The sequence below is a fragment of the Melampsora larici-populina genome (assembly GCF_000204055.1).
Source record: "Melampsora larici-populina 98AG31 unplaced genomic scaffold MELLAscaffold_47, whole genome shotgun sequence".
NCBI lineage: Eukaryota > Fungi > Basidiomycota > Pucciniomycetes > Pucciniales > Melampsoraceae > Melampsora > Melampsora laricis-populina.
In genome coordinates, this window is record NW_006768811.1 from 335,201 (window position 1) to 350,507 (window position 15,307).

At 40.3% G+C, this 15,307-nt stretch overlaps 1 protein-coding gene across 1 annotated transcript; it reads left to right on the forward strand.

Moving 5' to 3' along the window:
* Window positions 1-12,535: 12,535 nt before the first annotated feature.
* Window positions 12,536-13,201, forward strand: MELLADRAFT_110761 (uncharacterized protein; the record flags this gene model as incomplete). Its single annotated transcript, XM_007414942.1, has 3 exons — window positions 12,536-12,595; window positions 12,645-12,911; window positions 13,175-13,201. 3 exons carry the CDS (start codon window positions 12,536-12,538, stop codon window positions 13,199-13,201), a joined length of 354 nt encoding a protein of 117 aa, XP_007415004.1.
* Between the last annotated feature and the right edge of the window lie 2,106 nt (window positions 13,202-15,307).

Genomic DNA, 15,307 nt, shown 5'->3' on the forward strand with positions numbered 1-15,307 from the left:
GCTATGTAGTGCGATTCCAGCGAATGATGACTCACCTTGCTGTTGCCATTAACACAGACGAGACAACCCTTCGGTCGGGCTTCATCTATCTCTGCTCTCTGGGTAAGTTTTAGGCGAACAATCTCTTCATTTCTTAACATATCTAGTTTACAGCTGTTCCCTTAAAGCTTGATAAATTTTCAGATGTTTGCTTGGGCCCTGCCCTATTTTCAAACATAACATGTGATTTTTTTTGATAATCACCTGGTAAATTACAAATAAAAAAAATTAAATTAAATTCAAAACCCTTTGGGTACCGGGCAGAAACCTTGGCTGTCACTCACCTGGCAACCTTTCACTGGTTTTGGTCAACCCGTGAACTTCATCCCCTAATCCCATCTATCCGATATTCATTCTTGTTGACCACTTCCACATCATCAATCCAAATCCCCACACGGCTCTTGATAACAAAACTACCTTTGAAATGTCGGACGATGGATTCATCGACCAACAAGACCTCCTCAATCAGTTTCTCCAACCAATATCCTCAGATCCAATCTTCGATCCTCGTGGATCGGCTCCTGCACTTCATCGTTCAGCTTCACCATTGAATCAAAAGACTTCGAAGTCTCCAGACCTCTCTGATCACGAAAAACTCACTAGTACAGTAATAAACTTGACTCCTGGATACATTTCAGAATTTCATTCCGAATCGGACTCAGAGGAAGATGATTCAAGCTCCAGTTCCAATTCCAGCTCCGAGATCGAGATAGTTGGTACTCCTCATATTGTCAAGGCTTCTTTGTCGGCAAATGACCCAGTTCACATCAAGGACGAGAAGCCTCGTATTCCACCAGACCCAGTTGCTCATCGCCACCGTGTCGATCAGCTTATTGAGCGTTCTGAAAGCCTGCGACAGAGCATCTTGCAATCGAGAAATGGTAAGCTTTCACACTGTTGAATTATACATCAATTCAATATGCTGATGTGAATTCACTCATAGCACATGAAGCTGCTTTACTTGAGAAGAACACTGACAAAATGATTGATAAGAATGAAACCAGTAAGTAGTTTTTATGCTTCCTGGATTTCATCTATCTGCATTTCTAACAATTTGGTTTTACAGAGGAGCGAAAGAAAATTGCTGCAACTTCATGGGCTATAGGAAAAGACAAGGATCCAAAAACCATGGGTGAGCAGGATTCCTTGCATCTTCAATCGATCTCAGAAAGACACATACTGACCAAAGCCTTGTCCAAAATCAACAACTTCAGCAATATCTGATCAACATCAAACCATTTTACATCGTAATCAATCGTCTCAAGACCTTCCTCGTACTTCTAAGCACTCCAAGCACACCTCCAAAAACATGACTGGACCAAAAGTTGATCGCAAAGTACCGACCGAACCAATTGCTCCGACTGAAACCCATCAACCTGCTGTCAAAGAAGAAAAATCGAAAAAGAATAAGCACCATAAGCACCATTCTCGTGAAAAGAAGAACCAAGCGCTTTTGTTAGAAGTGAAGGATGAGAAGCCGCTGTTAGAGGAAACCGAAGATGTGTTGAAGTGGGATGAGAAGCTAGACTTTGCTGATGTAGTCAAGAAGTCTAAGTCTTCTAAAGGAGGTTAGTTTTTTCATTCCAGCTTTGTGTATAAAAACTGTCAGACTGAATTTTATTGGATTCCTTGGTTTTGAACCAGGGGCTAAGAAGAAAAAGCACTCAGCGGCAAAATCAACTTCATCAAACAACGTTCGAAAATCAGATAGATTAATCCTAAAGAAACCCTTAAAGGCAAATGAAGTCAAACGGAGTCATCATGCAAAGAAGAAATCGAAAAAACCTGTTGAGGAATCTTCCAAACATACTGAATCAGAGTCCGATGAAGGTACTCCTGGAACCGACAGTAGTGAGAAAACAACTATACGTATCTACACTTCCTACGATCTTTTTTTTCAGGAAGAGAAGGCGATGTCAGTATCTCAATCAAAGAAAAAAGCAACAACTCCTGTCCTAATTTGGAAGAGAGGACAACAAGCGAACTCAGAAGCCGACAAAACTTTCTCATTCATTGTGAATCATAATGATGCTACACCTGAAGATTTCAAAGAGCTAGCCCTTCCCAAACTCGACAACATGCTTCACAATATGACCGATTACATCAAGCGATTCCCGGAAGATCATTTCACTTGGTATGGTATGGACCGAACTAGTGTTCGAATGGTCAAGAAGTGGAACATTGACGAACCTAGTGGTTTCAAAAAGTTCATCGACTTTTTAAATTTACATGATGATGGTGATGATCATTGGCCTTTTATTCGGTTATCTATGATGGATCCTGGCGCCGCTGAACAAAAAAAAATTCTAGAAAAGAAGCAAGAAGATCGAGTTCAAGCATTTTTGACTAAGGATGGTAATTCAACAGGTCGTGATCAGTTGGATTCATCACAACCAACTATGAGACTCTCAGAAGCGATGCAAGAAATTCGTTTAACACATTCAGGTCACAGTGGTTCAGCAGTCGATCATGCAAGATACATTGATCCTAGAAATTCGACTTTCTGGTTCAGATTGACTCCCGACAGATTAGAGGTGTGGGCCAAAACCTGGGTAGGCTTCCTTATGTTCATCTTTTGATCAAATGGATACTAACTTGATTGTTTACCTTGACCAAACACAGATTGATCACCTAAAGTTGGGAAAGAACGATATCGATGTGAATACTCCACCTAAAACTCCGATGTTCAAGACTTACCTACGTGGCAAGGAACCATTGGACAATGTTGGACCGATCACAGCCATCTCAGCTCAATCAACCTCAGGAACACAAGAAGATGTCTTCTTCGATGACGCGCGAATGAATCAAGAGCGATACTGTGGCAGGTTTGCAGATTTCTTAACGTTTGCTCGTATTCAACCAGACGATAATAAGACTCGAACAAGCCTGGAGACCTTGGGATTGGATCATTGGAGCGCATTCAAACCAACTGAGTTCATGACTCCTATCTATCTTGAAAATAAAGGTTTGACGATTGGTGCTGCTACTAAACTTATCTTAGCATATCCTCGCTTTCAAATTCGTGTGAGTGGGGACATTGAGCTTGGTGGATTTACACCAATTGAAGATTAATCTACTTTTAATCCATGTAGCCAGATTTATTCTATTTAAACACAGAACACACATATATATAAAGAATTTAATTGATTGATTTTGTAGATTCTCTGTAAAGGAGTCTGGCCTTGTAGTCATTATGAAAATAAAAACCAGGGTTCACGTATAGTTGGGTAGTTGGCAATCTTATCTATCAGATGTTGGTTTGTTTGCTTTTTATTCCCTGTTTTGATGAATTTTGTATTTGTGGTGTACAATGATAAAGAGACAACATTTAGAGTGAGTCTTTGAATAATTATGTAGGACTACATCTTAAGCGGCCATAGTTTAGTGGTATAGACTATTGGCTAAGAAAGATGTCCCTGGGTTCAAATCCCAGGTTTGGAGTAGAGTTGACGCAAAGGAAAACTGGATCCCTAGTGGATTGTCTCAGACCACATGCATATGTCAGCTTCTCCAGGGTGTTGTGGATAGCTTCTGCATAACTTGAAGCACACCCCTTCTTTTTGAGTACTTCCATTGCATCACTCTCCTCATTCATTGAAAGTTGTATCATGTAACTTTCATTTTTGATTCTTCCTTTCTTCTTTTTTTGAAGTGTACCAAAGCAAGGAGGTACTTTGTTTTCTAGGTTGGTTGATAGATAATTCAACGTACTGTACAATCTCAGAGATACTTCATTTCTCTAAAGATAAATTTTTATAATTCCCAAGCCAATAATTCATGTATAAATTTCTACATATACCTGAGATTCATTGAAATAGACAACCATAAAAAACAAACTTTACAGGAGAAGTAAAATAATGAGACCAATTCATGAAACATAACCAGATGACATTCGACAAAAAGCAAACTTCACAAAAGAAGTAGAATACAGCAATTCAAGTGAAATAAATCTTTGATAAGATCGTACATACAATGGTAGGTTCAAAACAAGGTCATATATGGTTAGTTGCGTATGAGAGGTCACCAAGATTCAAAGCCAGAAGTTCAAGTACTCACCTTAAGACCTTTCCTTTACAAGTATACAGACCCTTGATATAAAGAGCGCATCAATACTGGAGTAATGACCTCCAAGGCAGCCATATATATCATTTCGGCCTCTTCTTCTGCGTTTTGAGCTGTGGTCAAGATTTGAGTACGACGAAGGCGATCCTTGATCACAGCAAATGCCTTTTCAATCGGATTGAAATCCGGACTGTAAGGAGGAAGGTAGAGGATCCGAACCCCCATTCGAGAGCACAATAACTCGATATTACCACCATGATGAACTGATGCATTGTCCATGACAATGCAGCTATTTTCTTGAGGCCATGGATTGGTCATTGGAAGCTGTATAGGAAGGAAGATGGTCAGCATCCATTTAGTTGGAAGTATGAAAGACTATATCAATAGCTTACCAGATAGTCGGTCAAGAACATTTCAAAATCAGCTCGACATACCGATCCCTCCTGTACCATCAGAGCAAGGCAACCGCTGAGTGAGACCGCCGGTAATAAGCTATAACGGTTGGAGAACGTTGGCCGTAAAAGCCTTTTGGTGCGATGTCCGCGTTTTGCTCGTCCACGCTTGCGATGCAAACTACGTTTTGCTACTGCACTCTCATCTGTATTCACACAAGAAGGATGTCAGCTTGTTAGGATCAAATGAATCAAAATGAGATTACATACCTAGGAAGATCAATGTGTTGATTGGGATACCAGCCACTATGTGAAGATATTCTGATCGGATGTATTCAGACTGGTTCGGATGGACTGTGCGAGCAATCTTCAACGTCAATGCAAGACGATCTCGCACTTCAATTGCAAGCGCTGATATTGAGATGGTAGTCTCGTGAACGTCAAGAAGTTGCTTGGCCATCTCATCTAGATATAAAGTTGGATCGATATCGAGAATTTCGGCTATGAAGGTTCTCTGGTCGGCAGATAAGATTGTTGGAGCTCCACGCTTCTCGTAGAAGTTGGGATCGCAGATGACAGAACGGGTTCTGTGAAAGAGTCGGCTCCATCGAACAAAGGATTGATCGGAGATATCCAAGCACAAGGTGAGGTTGATGGATGTATATGATTTTCCACTCATAAGCATTCTGACAGCCAGAACCTTCATGTCGGTAGAATATTTGCGAAACATGATACTTGAGAGAAGTGGTGAAAGATGCACCGAGATGCGATGACGTGGATGGGTGGGAAGAACGATTGAAGCTGTGTGACCAGTGAAAGGTTGCCAGGTGAGTGACAGCCAAGGTTTCTGCCCGGTACCCAAAGGGTTTTGAATTTAATTTAATTTTTTTTATTTGTAATTTACCAGGTGATTATCAAAAAAAAATCACATGTTATGTTTGAAAATAGGGCAGGGCCCAAGCAAACATCTGAAAATTTATCAAGCTTTAAGGGAACAGCTGTAATAGCTTCCAACTGATGGATAGGTGTCACATCCGTACCTTTATAACATGTCATTTACTATTCTCGAAAGAGTTGGGCCTCCCTGTGGTAATTTCAGAAAGCATTCCAATTTGATATGAATACCAATGTTAGAAGTACATTAAATTCCATTGAGGTACGAGCTACTCACAGTGGTGAGTCATTTTCCAAAAGGAACATGGCAATGGCAAACGCTCTGCAGATTGTCTTTCACAAAAGGAATTGGCGAGGTATTTCTACACATTCAACAAATATATTACATTCACAAAATGTCCTAAAATTTGAAATCCCTGTGTCAAAGGATGAAGCCAATGGAGGAGCAGCTTTATCCTGCTAATGTAACCGGCTTGGGGTGCAACAAAATTTTAGCTTAATTTCAGAGCGTACAGTAAAGGTGCATAAGCCAAAGTGGTACATTTTCATTGTCATCAGTGCACATCAACAGCAAGAAATAGGGCTAATCGGGTGCCTTGGTCAGGTACACCGCACTGACCTGGTTACACTGGGAAAATGTAGTATTTTTCCCAAGTGAAAAATGATTGACCTGAAGGACAAACAAAATTGAACAAGGTGGAATTCTGCATTCATTCTGCATGTGCATTAACACTGCATTTTTCTCTTGAACTTAGCATACCTACTTCACCATCACCGGTAACCTAATAGGCAACCATAAGTTGAACAGCTTATGAACGGATTGGGACAAATGTTGTGAAGGAAGAAGGATAAGTGAAACATGGAGTTGAGGAGAGAGATGTCCGGATTGGGAAAGGAGAGAGATGAAGTTTTTCTTACTATATGTACTTTTCATCCGTCCACAGTTGTTGTCTCTTTTTCTTTATCTGAACTTTTTACTCTTTTCACTCTCGAGTTCATTTCCTCACGTCCCTTTTGACATTGCCGTTTGGAACAGGTTAGCTGCTAGATAGATTCATTATTTCTTTATTTCACCTTTTATTAATCTGTGTTTCCCTCAGGTTCGAGTGCTTCTCAACTACACTCTCACTGATTTTCCTGAGCATAGTTCTAATAGAACTTCTTCTAAAGGTGTGCATTACGAAATATATATCTGAACTTTTTACTCTTTTCACTCTCGAGTTCATTTCCTCACGTCCCTTTTGACATTGCCGAACGGAACAGGTTCGAGTGCTTCTCAACTACACTCTCACTGATTTTCCTGAGCATAGTTCTAATAGAACTTCTTCTAAAGGTTCGAGTGCTTCTCAACTACACTCTCACTGATTTTCCTGAGCATAGTTCTAATAGAACTTCTTCTAAAGTTTGGAACAGTTTCACACATTATCAGTACCAACGCCTCCAGCTCCAATCGACATGTCTCTCGATTTTGATGCCTCAACGACTTCGACAACGTCACGTATGCTCCTAACCACAAAGAATTATCTTACGTGGGTCATCATGATCAAATGCAAACTCGATCGATTAGGACTACTCAAGATAGCCCTTGGAACGGAACCAATTACCCGAACTCCAGGAGTCGAACCTACGGATTTGATGAAGGAATCTCACCGCATCAAAAGTAAGAGAGCTTACAACGTCATTATTGAGTATTTAAATGAAGACAACCTAGCCATTGTTAGCAGCAATGAAGAAGTCGGAAAAGCCAGAAACACATTCATGCTCTGGACCCTCCTCCGTGAAAAACACCTTGGTGAAAACATGCTCAATCGAACGACACTTTTCACTAAATTTGCCAACATAGTGTTTACAGATGTTGAAACCTTTGTAAAAGAAATTCCGAACAGTTGCTAATGAATTAAGAAGATCTGGTTTCAAAATGGGTGAAGAGATGAAAGTTATCATGGCATTATCAAAACTCCCTTCCAAATATGAATCTTTTGTCAGAATCATGACACACGGTTTTCCTGAATCAAGCTTAGATTTCATGCTCCATCGATCAGAGCAAGATCACCTTCAAAGCGCTACCAGCAGTATCGAAGCAAACCGTGCCTCCGCGAATCATATCAACGCTAAGTCTTCTCGTGGCGATGTCGTGTGTACTCAATGTAAAAAGACTGGCCATGAAGAAACCAAATGTTGGAAGAAACATCGTCATCTTGCTCCTAATCGTTTCCGAAATCGGTCACAGAAGCCATCTGACGAGCCTGAAGCTCCGACTGCGGAGAACTACGCTGGTATGGATGACACCATTCCTGGGTCAGTCCCATTTTCTCGATTCACGGCTTTTATCTGTTCAACAAGCGCTGAAACCAATCTACTCGACTCAGGTGCTTCTGATCCGATGTTTAAATCAAAGATTCATTCAAAAGTTATACTCCATGTAATGTTGAAATAAGTATTGGAGAAGAAGGAAGAGTTATTAAAGCTATTGGAAGAGGAACCGTTACTATTAAATCAAAGTATGGACTCTAGAATATTGTCAATGCTTTTCATGTACCCTCTCTTCCTCATAACCTCCTATCTCTCACACCATTTTGGAAGAAAGGTGTTCAACTTGTATACTGTAGTAGCAACTTGTTTGTGCTTAAGAAGAATGATACTGTTGTCTTAGATGGAAACGTAATCAACAAACTGCTTATTCTTAACATTGAAATTCAAAAAACTACTCAATCGAATAACACTCTTCATACTTCTGCTATATGGCACAAACGTCTAGGCCACCCATGTGAGAAAAATCTCAAAACTGCAGTTCAGTGTACGACTGGAATCGATTCAAAAATTAGCTCATTACCCTTCTGTGAATCGTGTGCATTGGGGAAATCAACAAGAAATAGATTTCCTGGAAAAATCCCAAAACCATCTTCCCCACTTGATGTTATTCATTCTGATTTAAGTGGAAAAATATCACCACCATCTGTAGGAGGAGCTCACTACTATGTAAAATTCACTGATGGATTTTCATCTTATCGCTGGTTATACCTACTAAAGAACAAGAACGACTTCATAAAAATTTTTAAAGAATTTAAAACACTAGTTGAAAATCAATTTAGTCGCAAAATTAAAATCTTAGTTAGCGATGGAGGTGGTGAATATGTAAATCACGAAATGAAAGAGTTATGTACTTCATCTGGAATCTTCCATCAAATCACAGCCCCACATACGCCTCAGCAGAATCCAATTTCGGAACGTGGAAACCGTACGACTGTTGAGAAGGCACGAACGATGATCGCTGAATCATCCCTCCCAATATCTTTCTGGGGAGAATCTGTATTAACAGCAACATACTTAGAAAATCGTACTCCTTCATCCACCATTTCTTTCAAAACCCCTTACAGCCATTCCGATATTTGTTGTCGCTCACATTTTTGAAAAGAAAAAGTTTATGAGCTCGAAACCTAAGTTTTAACCAATTAAAACCTGAAAATGGCTGTATTTCCTTGAATTACAGCCAAATTCAAAGTTTTATCGAGTAAAAACTTAGGTTTCACCAAGTTTCACTTTTTCTTCTTCAAAACGGAGCGACAAGAAATATCGGAATGGCTGTATGAAGTTATCCATCAAAGAGTTCCAAGTCTAAGTCACATAAAGATTTTCGGCTGTGCTGCATATAAGCATATTCCATCAGCAAATCAAAATGGAAAATTCAACTCTAGAGCTGAAAAATGTATTCTTCTAGGATTTGTAGAAGGTACCAAGAACTATCGACTCATTTGTATTGAGGATAGAAAAATAGTGCTCTCGCATGATGTCATTTTTAACGAAGAAGAATTTCCTTCAATACAATCAAAACCGACTCAAATTACTGATATTCAAATTGAAAATGAAATCAATGATCTTGATGATTTGTTACCAGATGAACCTGAAGACGTACCACCAGATGCGCCTGATCAGGATGTCCAAGATGAACCGGTTGAACCTGAGGTCCGAGAAGACCAAAATGAAAACATCGAGAATCCAGAACCAGAACCGCCAATAAACCCTTTTAGGATCCGAATTCATAATCCTGCACTAGCTGAATCAATTCGTGAAGAGCAAAACAATAGAAACCCCCCTAGAGATAACGTCCGAAGATCGAATCGTTTAAGAGGGGTTCCCGCGCCTAATATATCAGTCATGATAGCTCAAGCATCAGCGTTAATTTCACAACTCGGTAATGAAATTGAATCATCATTACCATACACGCCTCTTGAGAATGTCATTGATCCCGCTAGCTATTCTAAGGCCAAACTTGGATCTGATTGGCCGAAATGGCGAGAAGCTGTACGTGATGAATTCAAATCGCTCATTGAAAACAAAGTTTTTAAACCATGCAAATCGATTCCGGAAGATCGCAAATTCATTGGCACTCGTTTATTATTAAACAAGAAACTGGATGGAAGATACAAGGCTACATGTGTGGCTCAAGGTTTTCGTCAGAAAGAAGGCATTGATTATCATGAAACTTTCTCACCAACTGGTAGAATTGCAACTCTTCGAGCTGTTGGTGCAATCACTTGCGCTGGAAGACCTGGAGTTCAACAAGCTGATTTCGTTACAGCATTCCTCAACTCATCGCTTGCGAAAGGTGAAGAAGTGTACATTAGAGCTCCAGAGGGATTCATCGAGTGGATTCAATCTTTACCTGCTGATTCAATAATTTATCAATGTTTCAAGATGCTTATTGACGATCCAGATGCTTGCATACAAGTTCTTCAGTCTTTGTATGGCCTAAAGCAATCGGCGCGAAACTGGTATTTGACAGTGTCTGATTGGTTTGTTGCCAACAACTTCCATATCAGTTCTGCAGATCCTTGCCTTTTTATACACATAGACGAGAATCAACACCGATCTTATGTTTATGTTTGGGTGGATGACATGGCGCTTGCTGGAAAGGATGTGGACTGGATTTTAGATGGATTGAAGAAAGATTTTAAAATTAAAGACCTTGGTGATGTTGATCACTTGCTTGGAATGAAGGTAACAAGGAATCGAGCGGAACGTCAGATATCATTTTCACAAGAACGTTATATTGACGGCATCCTGAAGGAAAACGGCATGGAGGACTGCAAGCCAATCGGTACCCCTATGCAGTCAAATGAAGTACTCGCACCAGCTACCGACAAAGATCGTGACGCATTTATTTCAAGCGGTAACGACTATAGATCAGCAGTAGGATCCCTCAATTACCTATCTCAATGTACGCGACCGGATCTTGCTCATGTAGTTAGCGTGTTATCTCAGTTCCTTGAAAAACCCGGCATGACCCATTGGCAATGTTTCAGACGTGTTCTGCGATACTTACGTGGATCTAAGCATTTATTCCTTGTCTATGGAAAATTGATATCGCCTACCAACATGCCGTTTCTTCAAAATGACTCAAAAGCACCATCACCGGTAACCTAATAGGCAACCACAAGTTGAACTGTGAATGTTTTGGAGCCTGAAAACACGGGTCTGATATAAAGCACTTTGGCTTTGATAAGCTACTGACTCAACCACACAATCTAGTAAAAGGCTTCTGACCTGATATAAAGCACTTTGGCTTTGATAAGCTACTGACTCAACCACACGATCTAGTAAAAGGCTTCTGACCTGTGAGCAGGTTCAGAATAGTAATGTAGAACAAGTTAGTTGAAGTTATCTTAAGCTTCGATAACTGATCTTCGGAGTAGCACAAGAGACAAGATTCTCTTCCCAAAGATATAATTTTATTCACCTGATATAAAGCACTTTGGCTTTGATAAGCTACTGACTCAACCACACGATCTAGTAAAAGGCTTCTGACCTACAACACCGAACAAGTTAATAGAGATAATATAGAGAAAAAGAAGAAAATTGAATGTACCTGTGAGCAGGTTCAGAATAGTAATGTAGAACGAGTTAGTTGAAGTTATCTTAAGCTTTGATAACTGATCTTCGGAGTAGCACAAGAGACAAGACTATAAGATAAAATGAAAACATAAGAAACGAAATATAGAGAAAATATTGTTAATGATATAACGGTCAATAAGTGAAATAGTGAAATTTACGTACTTCTCTTCCCAAAGATGGGGAAAAGATAAGTACAATGAGAGAGGATTTTAGTATATAAGGAATGGAATGTTTGATTTGATTAGTTGGGGTAATGTTAATGATCTTCTTTCTTCTCGTCTAAGATTGAATCTTCTTGTTGTTCTTCTGGGATTGCGAATCACTTGCGGTTAGGTATTTGCTTGTTATGTACATAGCTGAGTGCGTCGATTGGAGTTTTCAACATGAACAGCTTATGAACGGATTGGGACAAATGTTGTGAAGGAAGAAGGATAAGTGAAACATGGAGTTGAGGAGAGAGATGTCCGGATTGGGAAAGGAGAGAGATGAAGTTTTTCTTACTATATGTACTTTTCATCCGTCCACAGTTGTTGTCTCTTTTTCTTTATCTGAACTTTTTACTCTTTTCACTCTCGAGTTCATTTCCTCACGTCCCTTTTGACATTGCCGTTTGGAACAGGTTAGCTGCTAGATAGATTCATTATTTCTTTATTTCACCTTTTATTAATCTGTGTTTCCCTCAGGTTCGAGTGCTTCTCAACTACACTCTCACTGATTTTCCTGAGCATAGTTCTAATAGAACTTCTTCTAAAGGTTCGAGTGCTTCTCAACTACACTCTCACTGATTTTCCTGAGCATAGTTCTAATAGAACTTCTTCTAAAGGTTCGAGTGCTTCTCAACTACACTCTCACTGATTTTCCTGAGCATAGTTCTAATAGAACTTCTTCTAAAGTTTGGAACAGTTTCACATTTTCTGCATTGATGCTGCATTTTTTTTCATTAATGGTGCATTAATGGTGCATTTTTATGCATTAACATAGCAGTTTTAATCATTTTTGACATTAATTCTAATCATTTTGCATAGCCGAAAAATACTACATCTGTGCAGTGTTACGCGGGATGTTGATGGTATGATACGCGTTGGTAGAGACTAAGGATGGAGCACTCAGGCCACGAAGCAATAACTACTGGTAAATATAAATACATTCATCCCAACTGCTCAATAAATAATTAATTAGTTAACCTTCTTCAATCGATTCCGACTATTTTACCATCGCCGGCCCAAGAAGCATTTAGGTAGGCAATCAATAAAATAATGTCCGAAGGTCAACTGGGACGAATGCATTGGACGGGGAGAGTCTCTCTGCATAACGAGGTAGGTGAAATAACAATGACATAGCGCTATGTGCTAACAGATTTTACAGCATCTCATGCAAGATTTTAATAACCGATGGCACCGGTGCTTTGCGGCGTGTGTTGCCTGTCCATCGGGATTTCTCTCCGATTTGCCTTTTCAAGTAACTACCACAAACAATGCACCACTTGCCAATGGGAGTATTATTACATTAGAAGGAGAAGTTATCAGTCAAAACGATGGCACAATGACTGTGGTTATAGTTGGCAAGAACATTACTACTTTGAATGAGTCCCGCCCATTGCAACCGACTTTGGGATTAAATGTCATCAATGTGGTAAGCCGGGGCCGCGTTATGTATCATTGTACGACCGAAGAGGGTAAGGATGCTTGGGTAATTCGTCACGAAGCTTGGTGTGATGCTCTGCCTTGTATATTAACACAAGTCTGGTCTTAGACGATTGAACCCGTCCTGGTCTGGTCTTGGTAATATGAATTTCTAAAAAGGAAGGAAAGATAATAATAATTTCGATAAAGAAAAAGAGAAAAGTAAAAGTCAAAATCGAGAAAACAATATAAGAAAAACCAAAATATAATCAGGCACAAATCACCTTTACAAACACGTAATGCAAAACAGAAAATAACTAATCAAACGAACTAAGAAAGAAAACTAAAAATAAAATAACGGCTAAGTTGAGAATACCTAATTAACTAAAAAGGTTCCTAACCGTGCCCTAACGACAGAACAACGTCTATGACAAAATATGATCTACCATCTACCAAAAACTAACAGATCCTTGACCGTGCTTCCCAAACACTCCCAGGAGGCCCCATCCCTGACGCCGGTGATAAGATATGAAACTTCTTAAGCCAAGGATCCAAAGCCGTTGAAATCTGAGTGAGAGGCGTCCACACATCATCCAACCCAGAAGTACTACCACCACGTAAAAGGTACTCAAAAACACCCTGTGAGGTAACCCGATAGTCAATAATAAAAGCCGTGATTCCTTCATCTTGATCTTCATGAGCTACCACACCAAAAGAATTCTCAACAGGAATTTCCTTGCCAACAAAAGGAGTCAAAAGAGATACGTTAAATACTGGATGCAAACGTCAAAGAGACACAGGTAAAATTAACTCAGCCGTGTTCTTCCCGACCATTTTCTTTACTGGAAAAGGACCTATCCTGCAAACATCCAACTTATTCGATGGCCGCAAAGTTCGCAGGTGTCTCCGCGAAAGCCAAACAAGATCACCAGGTGCATAAGATGTTTCCAATCGCCGTGAACCGTTGTAAAACCGAGCCTGTGCCAGCTTTGCTTTCTCCAGATTTTGTTTCAAAGAATGATGGATAACCTGCATGTGTTCAACGAAATCATCAGCTCGCGGAATCCCCGAAGTTGCCACCAACGAATTAAACCGAGGATGACAACCTGTATAAGCAAAGAAAGGCGAGAAACCGGTAGACGCCGAAGGTGAATTGTTGTAAGCAAATTCAGCAATCGGTAGCCACTTCACCCAGTCAGACTGATCATCAGTGACAAAGTGTCGCAAATAATCCTCTACTAAGGCATTGACCCTTTCGACCTGCCCGTCAGTTTGAGGGTGAAAGGCAGTGGAAGGAGCCGGCGAAACATTCAATAACTTGAGTACTGCTGTCCAAAACTTCGAAACAAATGTTGTACCTCGATCAGATACAATCACATCCGGTAGTCCATGATAACGAAACACATGAGAGATAAACGACTCAGCCAATTGCATAGCACTCCAGGATTATTTTGCTGCAATAAAATGAGCACCCTTTCCCAAGTGATCCACAACGACCATGATAGAATCAAAACCATCCGATAATGGCAGTTTAACGATAAAATCCACACCAATTGTTGACCAAGGTCGCTCAGGTACTGGTAAAGGTACCAATTCACCTTGAGGAGGCCGACGATCTACTTTAACTCGCTGACAACTGATGCAAGTTTTCAAAAATGTCAGTAGATCGCCACGAACATTAGGCCAACTGAATGTGCGAGTCAACAAATCCAAAGTTTTCATGACTCCCCAATGTCCAGCTGCCGGCGACTCATGCATTTGCCGCATGATAATCGTTCTGGCTTCCGAAGGAACATATAGCCGATCACGCCACCACCAAAGATTTGTCTGATAAGTCAGTTGCGATGGTCGTCTTCCTTGAATCAAAGCATCAGTTGCATATAAGCCATGAAACCACGCCTGCGTCTCCAGAGATGCCGGTAAAAAGTTTGAAGGATCCGATCGTCCCAGAATGAGATCTTTTCGTAGAGATACTACTTGAATTGAAGCTCCTTTAACTTCTCGCTTCCCTAAAAGTATAACTCTGTCTGAAGAAGTTTTTCCTTCAGTCAAATCCGAACGACGAGAAGCGGGGTCAGCGGGATTCAAACGTCCAGGAGTGTGCAAGATTTCAAAATGGAACTGCCCAAGAAATGAGGCCCATCGTGCTTGCCGAGGAGTTAAATCCTGCGCCGTCATAAAATATCTCAAATTCGAATGATCAGACAATACAGCGACTGCTTCCGTAGAACCTAACAACCAAGCACGCCATTCCTGAAAACAAGCAATTATCGCGCCAAGCTCTTGATCGTGCACTTGCCAATTTCTCTCCGAAGGAGTCAACTTCTTTGAATAATAAGCAACCGGTTTCAATTTGCCTTCATCTGAATATTGCGATAATATGCCAGACAAAGCAAAACCCGAGAA